At 35.9% G+C, this 13,859-nt stretch overlaps 3 protein-coding genes across 4 annotated transcripts; 1 reads left to right on the top strand and 2 right to left on the bottom strand.

Annotated features, from left to right (window-relative positions):
- The first annotated feature begins 386 nt into the window (after positions 1-386).
- Positions 387-3,925, top strand: LOC111469854 (transport and Golgi organization protein 2 homolog). 2 transcript variants are annotated; one of them, XM_023115309.1, is made up of 6 exons: positions 387-655; positions 754-937; positions 2,452-2,661; positions 3,014-3,205; positions 3,285-3,428; positions 3,648-3,925. In XM_023115309.1, the coding sequence occupies exons 1-5, from the start codon at positions 573-575 to the stop codon at positions 3,414-3,416; spliced, it is 801 nt and encodes a 266-aa protein (XP_022971077.1). In that variant the 5' UTR covers positions 387-572; the 3' UTR covers positions 3,417-3,428; positions 3,648-3,925. The 2 variants fall into 2 exon arrangements, with proteins under 2 accessions (XP_022971077.1, XP_022971076.1); XM_023115308.1 differs by lacking the exon at positions 3,648-3,925 and having other exon boundaries at positions 3,285-3,595.
- Positions 3,926-5,122: 1,197 nt separating this feature from the next.
- Positions 5,123-6,457, bottom strand: LOC111469815 (protein EXORDIUM-like 5). Its single transcript, XM_023115254.1, has one exon. The coding sequence runs from the start codon at positions 6,368-6,370 to the stop codon at positions 5,321-5,323; it is 1,050 nt and encodes a 349-aa protein (XP_022971022.1). The 5' UTR covers positions 6,371-6,457; the 3' UTR covers positions 5,123-5,320.
- A 3,107-nt stretch (positions 6,458-9,564) lies between these two features.
- Positions 9,565-11,396, bottom strand: LOC111469813 (amino acid transporter AVT3B-like). Its single transcript, XM_023115252.1, has one exon. It carries the CDS (start codon positions 11,118-11,120, stop codon positions 9,837-9,839), a length of 1,284 nt encoding a protein of 427 aa, XP_022971020.1. The 5' UTR covers positions 11,121-11,396; the 3' UTR covers positions 9,565-9,836.
- Between the last annotated feature and the right edge of the window lie 2,463 nt (positions 11,397-13,859).

Genomic DNA, 13,859 nt, shown 5'->3' with positions numbered 1-13,859 from the left:
TCTGTCGTTTATAAGATCAACCGACGCGTCACCTACACAGGTCCCTACATAGTGTAGTATCGGTGGCACGTTCAATATAGCGTTTGGCCTCATGTGCCTTTCAGAACCAGAGGTGTTCGAGCCTGTTGCATACGGCTAGTCAGCTTTGCAATGGCAAAAGGATTAGACGTCCCCCATACTCTACGATTCCCGACAGACATAACCCAATGCCACGTTAGGTTAGGGAGGTGGGGGATAATAGTTATTTCGCATCCCAATAGCGTGCGGCCCTCCGTAGGCACACCATTATATTATATAATTTTTTTTATAAAATATTATATATATATATATATATTAAAAAATGGAAACTCTCCCAAATTTGGGCCCACGCTTACTTCAAACCAAGATGTCCGATTTGGGTGAAGTATATGGGTTCTGTGAATATTGGACCCAGACCACGAGCCGCCATGTATGCCTGCTACGAGAGTTCAAGTCGGTGGCGATGGCGATTGGAGCAATATTCTGTAAAATGAAGGATCAGCTCGCGTAGAGTCGTTGAATCTTCACTATCGGTTTGTCGGTTCGATTTCATCATGTGCATAGCAGCGTTTCTGTGGCAAGCTCATCCGCTATATCCATTCTTCCTTCTGCTCAATCGTGACGAATATCACAGTAGGTTCGTCCAATTTTAATTACGTTCCTTTTCATTTTCTTGGGGGGAATCGATCGACAGTTTCAGACTTTGTAAAATCTCTTTGGTTTTTCCCTTTTTAGGCCCACGAAGCCGCTGGAATGGTGGGAATGTAACGAAATTTTGGGCGGGAGAGATGGTTTGGCCGGCGGGACGTGGCTGGCTTGCTCAAGAAATGGAAGAGTTGCATTTCTCACAAATTTCAGGGAAGTTGAGTTACTTCCTCAGGCTAAAAGCAGAGGAGAGCTCCCCGTTCGTTTCTTGAAGGTAAAGTGAATTTGGGTATGATTAGTTTCATAAAATTAATTTGAAAAATCATTGTTGTGCAGTGTTGTTACATCGAGATTAGTAATCTAGAGGAACAAACTGGAACTTGAATTCGTTGAAACGCCAGATTAACCTGTTTTGGTCGATTAAGTCTACTTGAGTTATATATAGGAATATTATGCGGATGGAGGTACTGCTGCAAGCAGGACCTTGTGTGTAACCAAGAAGGAGCTGTTGGTTTTGTTGTAGGGTGCTGTGTACTCATGAATAACAAATACTGTGAGATCTCACATCGGTTGGGGAGGAGAACGAAACATTCTTTATAAGGGTGTGGAAACCTTGGGATAACCTTGAGGGGAAGCCTAAAGAGGACAATATCTACTAGCTGTGGGCTTGGACCGTTACAAATACTGATTGAATTTTCTAACGATGGATGGAGATTGAGGATAGAACATGCTAGTTTTGTTTTCTTGTGTACTAGTGAAAAGGAAAAGCTGGTTGAAATTACGAATAGTGGATGGAGATTGAAGATAGAACATGCTAGTTATGATTGAGCTGTTTACTTTGTAAACAGAAAAAGTGAAAAGGAAAAGATGATAGAAATTGCTAATGATGGATATGGAGATTGAAGATAAAACATGCTACTTTTGTGTGTGGTATTCTACCAGTGAACAGGAAAAGCTGATTGAAATTACAAATGGTGGATGAAGATCGAAGATAGAACATGCTATGCTAGTTTTGTCCGTTTCGTGTACTAGTGAATAGGAAGCGCTAACGATGGATGAAGATTGAAGATAGAACATGTTTTGGTACTTTGCTCTTGTCAATGAAAATAATGGTCATTCTTATAGAGAATAAGGGCATAGAACGGACATAGTTTACACGCTTTAGAAAAGTGGATAGATATACTAACAACGTCGTCTTCAAGAAATACAAAGACAATTGAGTTGTAAGAACTCAACTAAGAGTTGTAAGAGCCCAAACTCACCGCTAACAAATATTGTCCGCTTCGGCCGGTTATATATTGCGCCAACCTCACGTTTTGAAACGCGTCTGAGGGAGAGGTTTCCACACTCTTATAAGGAATGTTTTGTTTCTCTTTTCAACCGATGTGGGATCTTACAATCCATCCCCTTGGGGGCCAGTGTTCTCGCTGAAATTGTCAAGAGAGATTGAACCGGCACTGCACTTTCTAACTTTCAAACCAACCAAAATCTCCTAAGCTAGTAATAGAATTCTAGAACTTAACGAACACACCTAAGAGCTCTATGAGATGATTATCTCATACAAGTAGGAGGGATTGAAAAAGACACCAAATGACTTCAGAAACCACCCTTCGTGCCTTTGGATTCCATTGAACTTATCCACTTTACAAACAGTAAGATCTGCGAGTCCCACCGTTGTCTTTTCAGTGAAATGCAAACAGAAAGTTGACGTTGGCAAAGCTGACAAGACATAATTAATAGCATTTGGAGTCATAGAATAATGATTCTCCTGTGTTTTTGTCTCAACAGAGCAAGAAAACTCCCCTCGACTTCGCCAAAGAAGTCGAAAAGGAAGCGCACCAGTTCAACGGTTTCAACTTGATAATCGCCGACATTCCCTCGAAAACCATGTTTTATATCACCAACAGACCAATTAACAACAGCGACAGCCTTGTCACTGAGGTCCCCCCCGGCATTCATGTACTCACAAATGCACAACTCGACTCTCCATGGCCCAAGGTAAGACACAAACATCTCAATTCCTCAATCCTTTTGTTAAAGTTTCTACAGCTTTCAATTTTCACCTTTGGCACTATGAATCGTTGACCTTTTTTTGGTAATATAATTAAATCATTAATCATATTGTAACGGTTAGGAATCACGAATCTTCATAATAGTATGATATTGGCCACTTTGAGCTTTAATTCTCGTGGTTTTGCTTTGGGCTTCTTCAGAAGGCCTCATGTCAATGGAGATGTATTTCTTACCTATAAACTCATGATCATTCCCTAAATTAGCTAACATGGGACTCCCTCTCAACAATCCTCAACCTAACCTATCAGCTCATTCAAAAAATTTCTCGGTTTTTTAGGCACTGCGACTGGACCAGAGTTTGAGAGAGTTCGTGAACAAAAATGGCGACAGGGAACTTCCAGTAAAAGAGATGGTTGAAAAGCTAATGACCAACACAATTAAAGACGATGTAAGCTTGCTACCCGGAATCTATTCTCCTCGAAGGGAATATCAATACAGTTCCATATTCGTCGATACAGATTCCGAACTGGTAACAAAAAATGATATCAATAGCTTTTTAAATGATATCCATGGAGAATCTGAAATGGGTTTGCTCCATTTTTTCTTAGGGACGTTATGGAACTGGAAGCATATCTGCTTTGTCTGTGAAGAACAGTGGGGAAGCTTCATTCTTTGAGAAGCATTTGGAGAACGACGCATGGATTGACAGCAGTGTTACCTTCCAGATTGAGAACTTCTGAATCCTTTTCGAGGTGAGTTCAAGTTCTTTAATGTTAAGCTTCTTTTTTTCTGTGAATATAGAATCAAAAAGGGAAACGGAAATCTCTGAGTAAGAGTTTATTGAAGATGAAATCTGGAATCTTAAAAATATTAAGAACGAAGTTAAACATAACTAATCAATACCCAAAATTCATAATTTTGAGCCTCTGTCTATACTCTCATGAGAGTTCGCTAAAACCGTAACGTTTTAGAAATTGGTTTCCAAGTTTCGCACCGGGTCTGGCCACTGGACTGGCACACGTGAGGGGGTTGCAAGCTCTGACTCCGCCATTGCCTGCCATGGGTGTTTTCCTTCAGTTCTTCGTCGTTAACGGATTCGTTTCTTTTCCATACGTTTTGCTTTTGGCTGGCACATGCCTATGCACGTGACTACCTCCCTCTCCATGGTTGTACTTAAGTGTCGAAGATCCTCCCTCCTCCGGTTAGTTTTCAAATTGTTGGACCATTCAGTACCTTTTAGGGCTTTTCCAAAAGAGAATCCTGTGTTTCTTGGTCGTTAATATCTAAATAGGATGAATCCGTCTTGTGAGTTGCTTCGGAACCATACCATTAGAATTAGGCTCATAAAATCAAATTTAAAAGCATAGAAATCAGGGAACAAACTAATTATTATTATTTTTTCTTCCTAATTTCTACATTTTTAAAAATGGATACAACAAACAGCCTTTTCGATGGGGGGTGGGAATGTGTCTTCCCAATTTCCAACTCAGAGATTGAGACACCTTTTTTTTCTCGTTATTGGGCCCAATAAGTGGGCCGCTATTTCCTCTTTTGGCCCATATGGTTTTTGTTTTCCTTTCTTTTGGTATTTTGGTTGACCGATTCAAAAAATTATTTATTCCCTGACCGACCCCACACACACATATATATATGTATATATCTGTGTCGGGTCGGGTAGTAAAGTGAAGTGACATACCTTCCTGATTAAACCCAACACATAAATAATAAAATATAATTTCTTAAATTTCGTAAAAAGAATATAGGGATATAAAAAAATTTAAAATTGATATAATAAATTACATTTTGGGTAGGATATTTAATTTTAGGTACCCGGAACTAATTCCTTTTAATAGTGTATTTATTGGGCCAATCTATTATAGATTAAAAGTTACATTTTGTCATTTTTTTTTAATATTAATTTTACATTTTTTTTAAAAAAAATAGGTGTTGAATACTTTAAAACAATTTTTTTAAAAAAAATTAAACATAATTCTAAAAATCAATTTATTTTCTCCGTAGTAAAAAATATCTGATAAAATTATTATTTTAAATACTAACTACCATCAGCACATAAATTATTATGATTTCTAAAAATTTGATTAAATTATTAAGATTTATAAAAATTTGATTGATGACTAGGAACCCAAATATAATTTAGATTAAAATTTTATTATTAAAATTATTATTTTGTATGTTTCATTAAAAAAAATTAATTTATAAAAATCCATTTAATTAATAATTTTTTAATCAAAATCATTAATTAAAGGACCGAATTTTCTTAATCATATAAATGGAATAATAATTAAAAATCTGAAAATTTTGAAAAAAGTCGAAAATATTTATTTTCCAAATAAAAAATGTGGAGATGGGGAACACAAAAACTAACAAAATTCCTATTCTAATAATTAATAAATAAAATTATGCAAAATTCAAAATTTTTAATTTTTAATTTTATATAATAATATATACTATAGAAACTGTAGATAAATTCATTCCCTTTCTCCGTCCCTGCAAATCCCTCCTCCGCGGCAAGGCGGAGCCACCCATCTCCACGGCGGTGCTCGGGCTGAGTTCATTGACGCCGCCGCAGTTCTTCAAATTACAATAAACAACGAAATTGATCTGAAATTTAAGCATTCATCACTCAATCCAAAGCATTAGGACCGGCGCAGGCCTTCAGAACCGGACTCCATAGCCACTGCAACAAGAACTTCCTTCCATTTCTCCCATGTACGTTAAACGTTCCCCCGCCTTCATCTCTCATTACCTGCCCTATATACCCGCCGCCTCCGCCGGTGCCGTACAGTCCCTCGCAGAGGTCACCGATCTCCGTCGGCGCTGTTGGATCCTCGCCTGCGTACCAAGCATTCACCAAAGGATTCGAAGCGACTTCCGCCAATTCATGGCCGATAACACTAATCATTCCGTCTAACGCAACGTCTCTGTTTGGCGGCGAGAGAGCGCCTGGGCCACCGCCGGCCATGTACGCCGGCACGGCGAAGGGATAAGCGCATTGCTCCGGGCACTGTTTGCCGGAGTGGCCAACCCAAGCGTAAGGAAGCGTGTAGCCGACCATGGACGGAAAAGTGAAATAATGGAACCCGCAAACTGCTCGACAAAAGTCCTGCATTGTAACGTCTTGAGAAGTGAGCACCAGAAACATCCCGTTCCGATGGTCCACCGGAAACCGCGCCGATTGAACCGCCGTAGCGATTACGTTCTGGATCGAGAGGCGAGTGAGATCAGTGCCGTGGGAGTGGTGGAGGTCGGAGTGTTCGCCGGCAATAACGACGGAGCGGGAGACATTAGCACCAGTTTGATCGGAGTAAAGCGAGACGGTACTCCACCACTCAGCGACAGAGGGTGAAGGGGCAGCGCGACGTCGGCGATCGGTGGCGGAAATCGACAAAATGAAGTCCTTAATGAGCAATTTCTGAGAGACAGACCACTTTCCATACCAGATTAAGTAAATATTGATCGGAGACGAGGAAAGAACAGGGCCCATGTGGTATCGAAGATTGACTAAATCGGAGGAGCCCTCGAATTTCTTGGAGGAGGAGAGGGAGTTAGGGGGGAGTTTAGGGTTGAAGAAGTGGGAGTTAGTGTTGAGAGTTTGGAAGGAAGGGAGAGCGGCGGCCATGGAAGAAAGAGGAGTTGCAGAGACGGCGAGGAGGAAGAAGAAGAGGAGAGCCATTGTTAGGGTTTGAAGGAGGAGAGAGTGAAGAAGATGAAGGGAAAGGGGAAAGATTTTATAAAAGCTTTTGAGAGTTTGGATAAATGGGAGGGAAATGGGCTGGTGACAGCTAATAATACCTCTCTTTTGCTTTTCAATAGGGTTTGTGTGTCGGGGCATTTTCGTCAATTTCACATCATTTCTCGTCTCAACTTCAGACGCTCGAGCGTACATGAATGAACTGATACTTCATCTAAATATGAGCAATCCCTACAAATACGATCGTTAAAAAGGCAAAAAAAAAAAAATTAAAAATTACTGTCTATACTAACAAGGCATGTCTACTTTATCGAATTTTTCTGAGAAGCACGTGAGCAAGGACAAATCATCCTAAAATGGCTCGTATTGGTTTGTAGAGATAATTTTTACTCTTCTAGCAATCTAGGACATAGAAATGTCGAGGCCATGAGATATGAAATCCAAATTTCAAATTCTAGTCATTAAACGTTCCACTACCACCGTTATAATGATTTCCTTTATTGGGCTAACACATGTGGTGTGTTCAAAAAAGTTATTGGCCAACGTTTAGTTTGTGAAGCTTTTGAAGAGAAGAGAGTAAAACAAATGACTACTACCAGATATTGTCCACTTTAGTCCGTAACTTGTCATCACCAACCTTATAATAGGATTTCACTATCCATTTCTTTGAGGGTCGGCGTCCTCGTTGACATATCACGCGGTGTCTGGCTCTAATACCATTTGTTATAACTCAAATCTACCGTTAATAGATATTGTCCGTTTCAGCTCGTTATATATTGTCGTCAGCCTCACGATTCTAAAACACGTCTGTTAGGAAAAGGTTTTCACACCCTAATAAGGAATGCTTGGTTTCACAATAAGTCTTTAACATATTAGGTTTAATTCATAAGATAAATACGAAAAATACATAATAATTAAGATTACATCGTAATTTTAATAAATTCTACATTTTAATTCAAGTCGGTTTATTGATACAATCAAGGTGAAGTTAAAGGACCAAATTGAAAAATGGGAAAAATCTAAGGGTTAAATTCAAATTTTGGAAAGTTAAGTCCTCCAAAATAAAATAAAAAAGTTTAAAGTTGAAGGACTGTTGCATTTAAATCCTTAGAAAATAATGAATATCTGAAAAATCAATTAATTTAAGAGGGACAAAATGCAAATAATGTATGTGCTTCATTTTTTAGGTTTGGATATGGTTTAAATATCCCAATCTTTACGCGTAAAATTTAATAAATATTAAAAACCTAAGGGCTTTTTTTTTATAGGTTGCTGCAAATTATTTATTAATACATTTATTTATTTATATAATTATACTAGTGTGTATATATATATACTAGGAGTAAGATTCGGATTACCTTGTTGATCGAATATCTCAAGACAAGAACTTTGAGATTCGAATCACTCTACAAGAAAGATCGATCATATCTAGCTTGAATGATTTTTGTTGATCAAATATCCCAATGCAAGAACACTTGTTTGAGATTCGAATCACTCCACAAGCAAGATTGATCATGTCGACTATATTTTCTCAGTTTACTTACAAATACAACATACATGGCTTTATATATCTCAAAATGAAACTATTAAAGGCATTACGAGTAAGAATTAGTAACATTCATACTTAATGGTCATAATTAACCATTATGTAATAGTAACCTAAAGTAAATTAAAAGTCTTAAAATATATTAATGAAATATAATTACTCTAAATTGTAATCCACCCATTTTTATTTAATGTGGCATGAATTGAAATATCTTTTGATAATTTCAACAATATTTTATTCACATCTTTATTGAAGCGTATTGTATGATTGATGTCTCTTGATTCATATCATGTATGTATGTGTATATAGAGATTATGGATCAAAATTAATATTTTGTAAATTTTAATTATAAAATGTTAAAAAGAAGGAATTAAAGGGTTTTAGAAATAAATAGATAAATCATAATTAGCAAATTTTGCTCGATAAATTAAATAATATAATTAAAGGGGATGGGATGGGGCCCATTTTTCAAATGACATAAATGACCTTCATGAAATATGACTCATTATCATTATTTTCATTGTTTTAACACTCTTTCTCTTTAATGTTTTATTTTTACTTTTATTTTATTTTATTTTTATCCTTTTTAGAAAAATAACCACGTTAGCTGAGTTGAACGATATGTGTTGAATTGAACTAAGTTGAATCGGATTGAAACACATGAAATTGGATTGGCTTCATGTGCGTCGAGACGAGGAAATTGTTCTTCTGTTCTTCCCGAAACTTGTTGGTTGATGGATGAGAGGTAGAGAGAGAGGTTCTCGATGATGTTTGCACTTGTATAATCTCTCAAACGTTTTGTGAGAGGCAAGGACCGAGAATGCTCCACATGAATTGGGATGGCGTTAAGGTATATGGCCCATGTTAATTGGAAACCAAGATGAGATGATGAGACGTGATGTCTCATTGAGAGACTTTGAGCCTGAGTAGAGAGAAGATCGAGCCAAATGACTTGACCTAGTGTAGAGACAAGTCGGTTGTGTCGCCGACGATTTAACATGCACGTGTACACAGCATGTGTGATTGAATAGGCTTGGATTCTGCACGAGCGATGTTCGGTTGGCGAAGATAAACCTCGCCTAAGGTCCGACAAAACTACAAAGTCGAGTGACCTCATCAACAGTAGGCGAACAAGTAAATCGCCCGAAAACCAACCTCTTGTATAAGATCGTGTGGTTTCAATGATGGGTCAAACCTTATTCGTTTGACTTTTTTCCCCAACCGTTGCACTAACTTCGCTCGTATTAAATGTAACGGTATTAAAGATATTAATGAGAATCACACTACTATGATACAATAAATTTTGATAAGGTTTAAAAATCTGAAAATAATCCAACATCCACGTGGCATGAGATCAATGCATCTAATCCAAAGTGCAAAATTTCCAAACCAACAAGCTTCCAAATCTCAATCAACGAAACAAAACGTTCCTTCACCATATTTTATCATATAGACGAACGTATGTGAGATCCGACATTGGTTCGAGAGAGGAACGAAACAGTTTTAAAACCAAGAGACAGCAGACGACGACGACACATAACGGACTAAAGCGGAGAATAGTTGACCCTCACCATTCGGTCAACTCATGGTGGTTCGGGTCAAATATTTTGTATGAGCCTACAAATCTTTATAAACGCGCTAAACTCGGTAGGATCTTCATTAAACTAATCAAATACATATGGTAGGATCTTTATATATCTTACACGACACCATTAAAACATGGTTTCACAGCACAGATTACAGAACAAAAACCTTAAAGTTTCCAAAACAAAACACAATTACAAGGCATTCCAAAGTTCAAGAACAGTACAGAATGATTCTTTCTGGCTCTAAGTAACTTCATCACTTCAGCGAATATGCACAGTTCACCAAGAAACAAAATGGTAAAAATGTGTGAAAGATTCATACCTTAACAGAGAAAATCTCCAGCAGAGCCGACCAGGTCCCAGAAACTCCAAGAACAAGCCCCAACACAACAATGGAAATGTCCAAACACCATCCCTTCATATCCAATTCCTGCTTGAAAACAAGGAAATGGAACAAAGCAGGCAACACAAACGCCAAAGCACAGCACACAGCACTCCCGACCAAAGACAAGAAATCAGCAAAATTAGGAACCAAAAGTGCCACCAAACTGACAAGAAAAACCAGCAGCCATCGCAGCCAGAGGCAGTAATTTCCTCCCCAGAATCGCCTTTCAACGATCTCGTAAACAGGATTCATCATCAATGGGAGAGTGAAGAACAGGTTTATACAAAGACCCAGTTTAACAATGGTGCTAATCAATCCAGGGCCTAAGTTACTAGTGATCATGTCTTTAGTTTCTTCCCCAAAAGCAAAGTATCCAAGAACACCAAATGCTCCATATAATGAAGAAATGAACGCCATGGATAAACCCAAAACTCTCCCAAATTTCTCCTTGTCCTTTGTTTCAGATTCTAATGGCAACACCATTCCAATCCCTTCAAATGCATAAACAGCCACACCCATGCCATAAAAGAACACGGAAAACCCCCCAAATGCCTCCACGGATGGGCTCTGTTTGAAACAAATCAATACGTCTTTCACCATAACAACCACCATAGCTCCAAGATCAACAATATCAGCAAAAATACTCAATGGAGCTAAATGGGTTAATGTCTGAATCGAGTTCAAACCCAATTGGAAAGGGAAACAGCTCCAAACGTATACAACTTTGGGAGCTAATCCTAAAATCTTAGGGCTCAAATCTATAGCCGTCGGGGAATTAAATACATCAGCCATGGTATTACCAATGAAAATCAAATAACCAACACAAAACCCAGTTTGAGATAAGATGATCAGAAGATCAACAAGAATCCTCCCTGGCTCACCGCAAATTGTATAACCCAAATCCCCAAACGAGTTAATTTTAGAGAATCCGATTACCGATTCGATCTTCCGACGAGTGTAGACGAGGAGCATCATGCAGTAATAGGTCAAAAACGCGACGGAAAACAGCATGAGAAGACCCATGATCCATCCAGTGCGTTTGAATGCGTAAGGAAGCCCAAGAACGCCAGCACCAACAATCGCGATGAAAACATTGGCGAATGTTTTGGAAACGGAAGACAGAGGCTTGGAGCCGCCGATTAGGGGCGTATCTTCTCTGGCCACCGGAGATCGGAGGCGATTGGTTGAAGAACTGGCTTCTCGATCAAACCCCATTAAAAGGCCGTCGAGATGGTTGATGATTCAAAGGGTAGTAGAAACAATGGGGATTGGATTGAAATAAGAAATAATTGAGATGAAGTTGGATAAGGGATTTGAAATGGGGGATTTAGAGATAAAGACGAAAATGGATTTTTCTTGTGGGTATTGGAAAATCAATCAATCATCATCGGCAGCGTGAAGAAGATGAACGCAAATGGATGAAAGCGCTAAAAAACGCCTCAAATTTGGGCGCTTTTAGATAGATATTTCAATGCCAACGAATGATCAATTATTGATCAACCTTCTCTTTAAAAAATATATATTTATTATTTTTATTATTATTTGCTTTGACCAAGTTGTGTTGCAGACAATTTTGATGTATAGTCAAGTCTAGTGTTTTAGAAGACGTGGGTGAGAAAAATTATTGATGTAACGGTCCAAGCCTTTTTGGGCTTTCCCTTTTGAGCTTCCCCTTAAGACTTTAAAACGCATCTGCTCGAGGAAGGTTTCCACACCCTTATAAAGATTGTTTTGTTCTCCTCCCGATCGAATATGGGACATCACAATTGAAAACAAGTTAAAAGTAAACATTGTGAAAGTCATTTGCGTTAATACATATAAGCAAGAGAGATTATAATACTTGGTCGGGAAGGTTTGATGACTACTTGATTCCGTAGTACATTTAAAAGTGATCCATGTATGACACTCATACAAACAGAAAATACAATAATAAAACCAAAGCAAATACAACAACTTGCAACAGGCTCTCGAACCCGACAACCTTAAAAGTTTTTTTTAGCTAACAAAATATTTATTATTTGAGAATTAAACAAATAAAGTAAATAATTAAAGAAACTTGCCCGATGGTCCTTTATATTTTGAATAATTATCAATTTCGCTATGAATCTTTTTAAAACTCTTAAATTTACCCTTGTCTCGATTTATTGAACAATGTTCGTGGTAAAAATATTTATTATAAAATCAATTTAAATAATTAATTTTAGAATTTATTAAAATTATAAAAATTAAAATTTGATATTTAATTCAACTAATTTATAATCTATATAAAATTGGGATGGATTTTGTTTCATTTATAAATTTATAGCTTTAAAAATTAAATTTGTTTCCAAATAAATTTTAGTCTTAGTAAGCAAGACGTGTTTAAATTCTTAATTAGATTTAGGTTGGGATACTATTTTTGGAATTTAATCAAAATATTTACATTATTTTTAAATATATAATAATAAATTTAAATAAATTTGTTTCTGAAATTTTTTCGATAAGCCAAATATTCTGAAGAATCTCGAAGTGAGACATTAATTAAAAAAAAAAAAAAAAAAAAAAAAAAAAAAAAAAAAAAAAAAAAAAAAAAAAAAAAAAAAACCAGTTTTACCATTATATAAATATCAAATCTTTAAATAAAAGGAAATATCGAAAAAGGAATTGACAAAAATTGTTGTGGGTACGACTAGCAGCCTGTAGAGATGACAACGAGGCGAAGTGGGTTGGGGTCGGGATGCACTCCTCATTCCCATCTTGGTTTCATTTCCATTTCGAATGGGAGTCTGGTTGGGAAATCTTTATGTTTCAATCTTCATTTACGTGAAAGTTCTCATTTTATTTTTTCGAAGATTATACTTTTCGTGAGTAATTTTTTTTTTAGATATATTTTTAAATAAATATTCAATTCAAATATATTTAATGGATATTTTTCACTTTACAATATAATCTTTATTATAAATATTCAATTCAAATAACGTCATAAAAAATTTGATAATATTTCATAGACAAAAAAATATAATTTAATATTCAAACATAATTTATAAAAACTCCAATTTTAATATTCCAACCTATCTTTTACAAATATTTATTTGGTGTCTTAATTTTATATATAATAGGTGAGTGAGGTGTGGTCGGGTGGAGAATTGAACAGGAACGAGAAACTAAAAAGAAAAATATAATCTATGTCTCCAGCCCTATTTAGTCGGTGATAAGAAATAATAGGCGGGTAATGATTGAGGCGATAAATAACCAGCTACCACAAAAAAAAAAAAAAAAAAAAAAAAAAAAAAAAAAAAAAAAAAAAAAAAAAGAGACTAAATTTGAGATCCTGATGCTAAGGATTTAAATAAACATTTATTGACCTAATAAACCTTTTTATATTAAAAGTGTATGGAAATTTAGGAAGCAGCATCACCAACACTATCATATAATTTTCAACTTTTTTCAATTTTTTTAAATCCCTAAGGTCCATAAATAAATAACCCGTTATTAATTTCTCATATTCCAATATATATATATATTTTTTTTGTAACTAATTCAATGAATTAAGTGCATGAATTAAATTTAACTTCTTAATACTAAATGTCTTTTTAGATAAATATTCGAAAGAATCAAGAACAGGTCGAGTTGAGACAATTTATTTAGAATTTTCATTTAAATATATATTTTGAAAAAGTATTTTTAAATTTGATAAAAATTATTTTAAAGAGGTGTTTGAAGAACAAATAATAAAAAATAATTATATATATATATATATATATATTTATAATAACCAAAATTGTTATAAAATTTGACCTAAACCCGATCATCAATTTTTTTGAACATTCCTACGAAAATCCTCAATCCTCATTGATCATCCAAAAATCAACCGGGACATGTGTAGAATCACTTCCCTAATGTAGTAAAACTACAAGAACTCTTAATTAAATCATTTTTAAGAAAATATTACAAAAAAAAAAAAAAAAAAAAAAA

Source organism: Cucurbita maxima, unplaced genomic scaffold (genome assembly GCF_002738345.1).
Source record: "Cucurbita maxima cultivar Rimu unplaced genomic scaffold, Cmax_1.0 Cma_Scf00041, whole genome shotgun sequence".
NCBI classification, from domain to species: domain Eukaryota; kingdom Viridiplantae; phylum Streptophyta; class Magnoliopsida; order Cucurbitales; family Cucurbitaceae; genus Cucurbita; species Cucurbita maxima.
This window is presented reverse-complemented; position numbering and strand designations above follow the sequence as displayed.

Excerpts from the sequence above, each read along its gene's own strand:
- LOC111469854 (XM_023115309.1), top strand. The coding sequence starts at position 573 with ATGTGCATAGCAGCGTTTCTGTGGCAAGCTCATCCGCTATATCCATTC. Across the intron at positions 2,662-3,013 it reads TCGACTCTCCATGGCCCAAG|GCACTGCGACTGGACCAGAG; the intron begins GTAAGACACAAA and ends TCGGTTTTTTAG. Across the intron at positions 3,206-3,284 it reads TCGATACAGATTCCGAACTG|GGACGTTATGGAACTGGAAG; the intron begins GTAACAAAAAAT and ends ATTTTTTCTTAG.
- LOC111469815 (XM_023115254.1), bottom strand. The coding sequence starts at position 6,370 with ATGGCTCTCCTCTTCTTCTTCCTCCTCGCCGTCTCTGCAACTCCTCTT.
- LOC111469813 (XM_023115252.1), bottom strand. The coding sequence starts at position 11,120 with ATGGGGTTTGATCGAGAAGCCAGTTCTTCAACCAATCGCCTCCGATCT.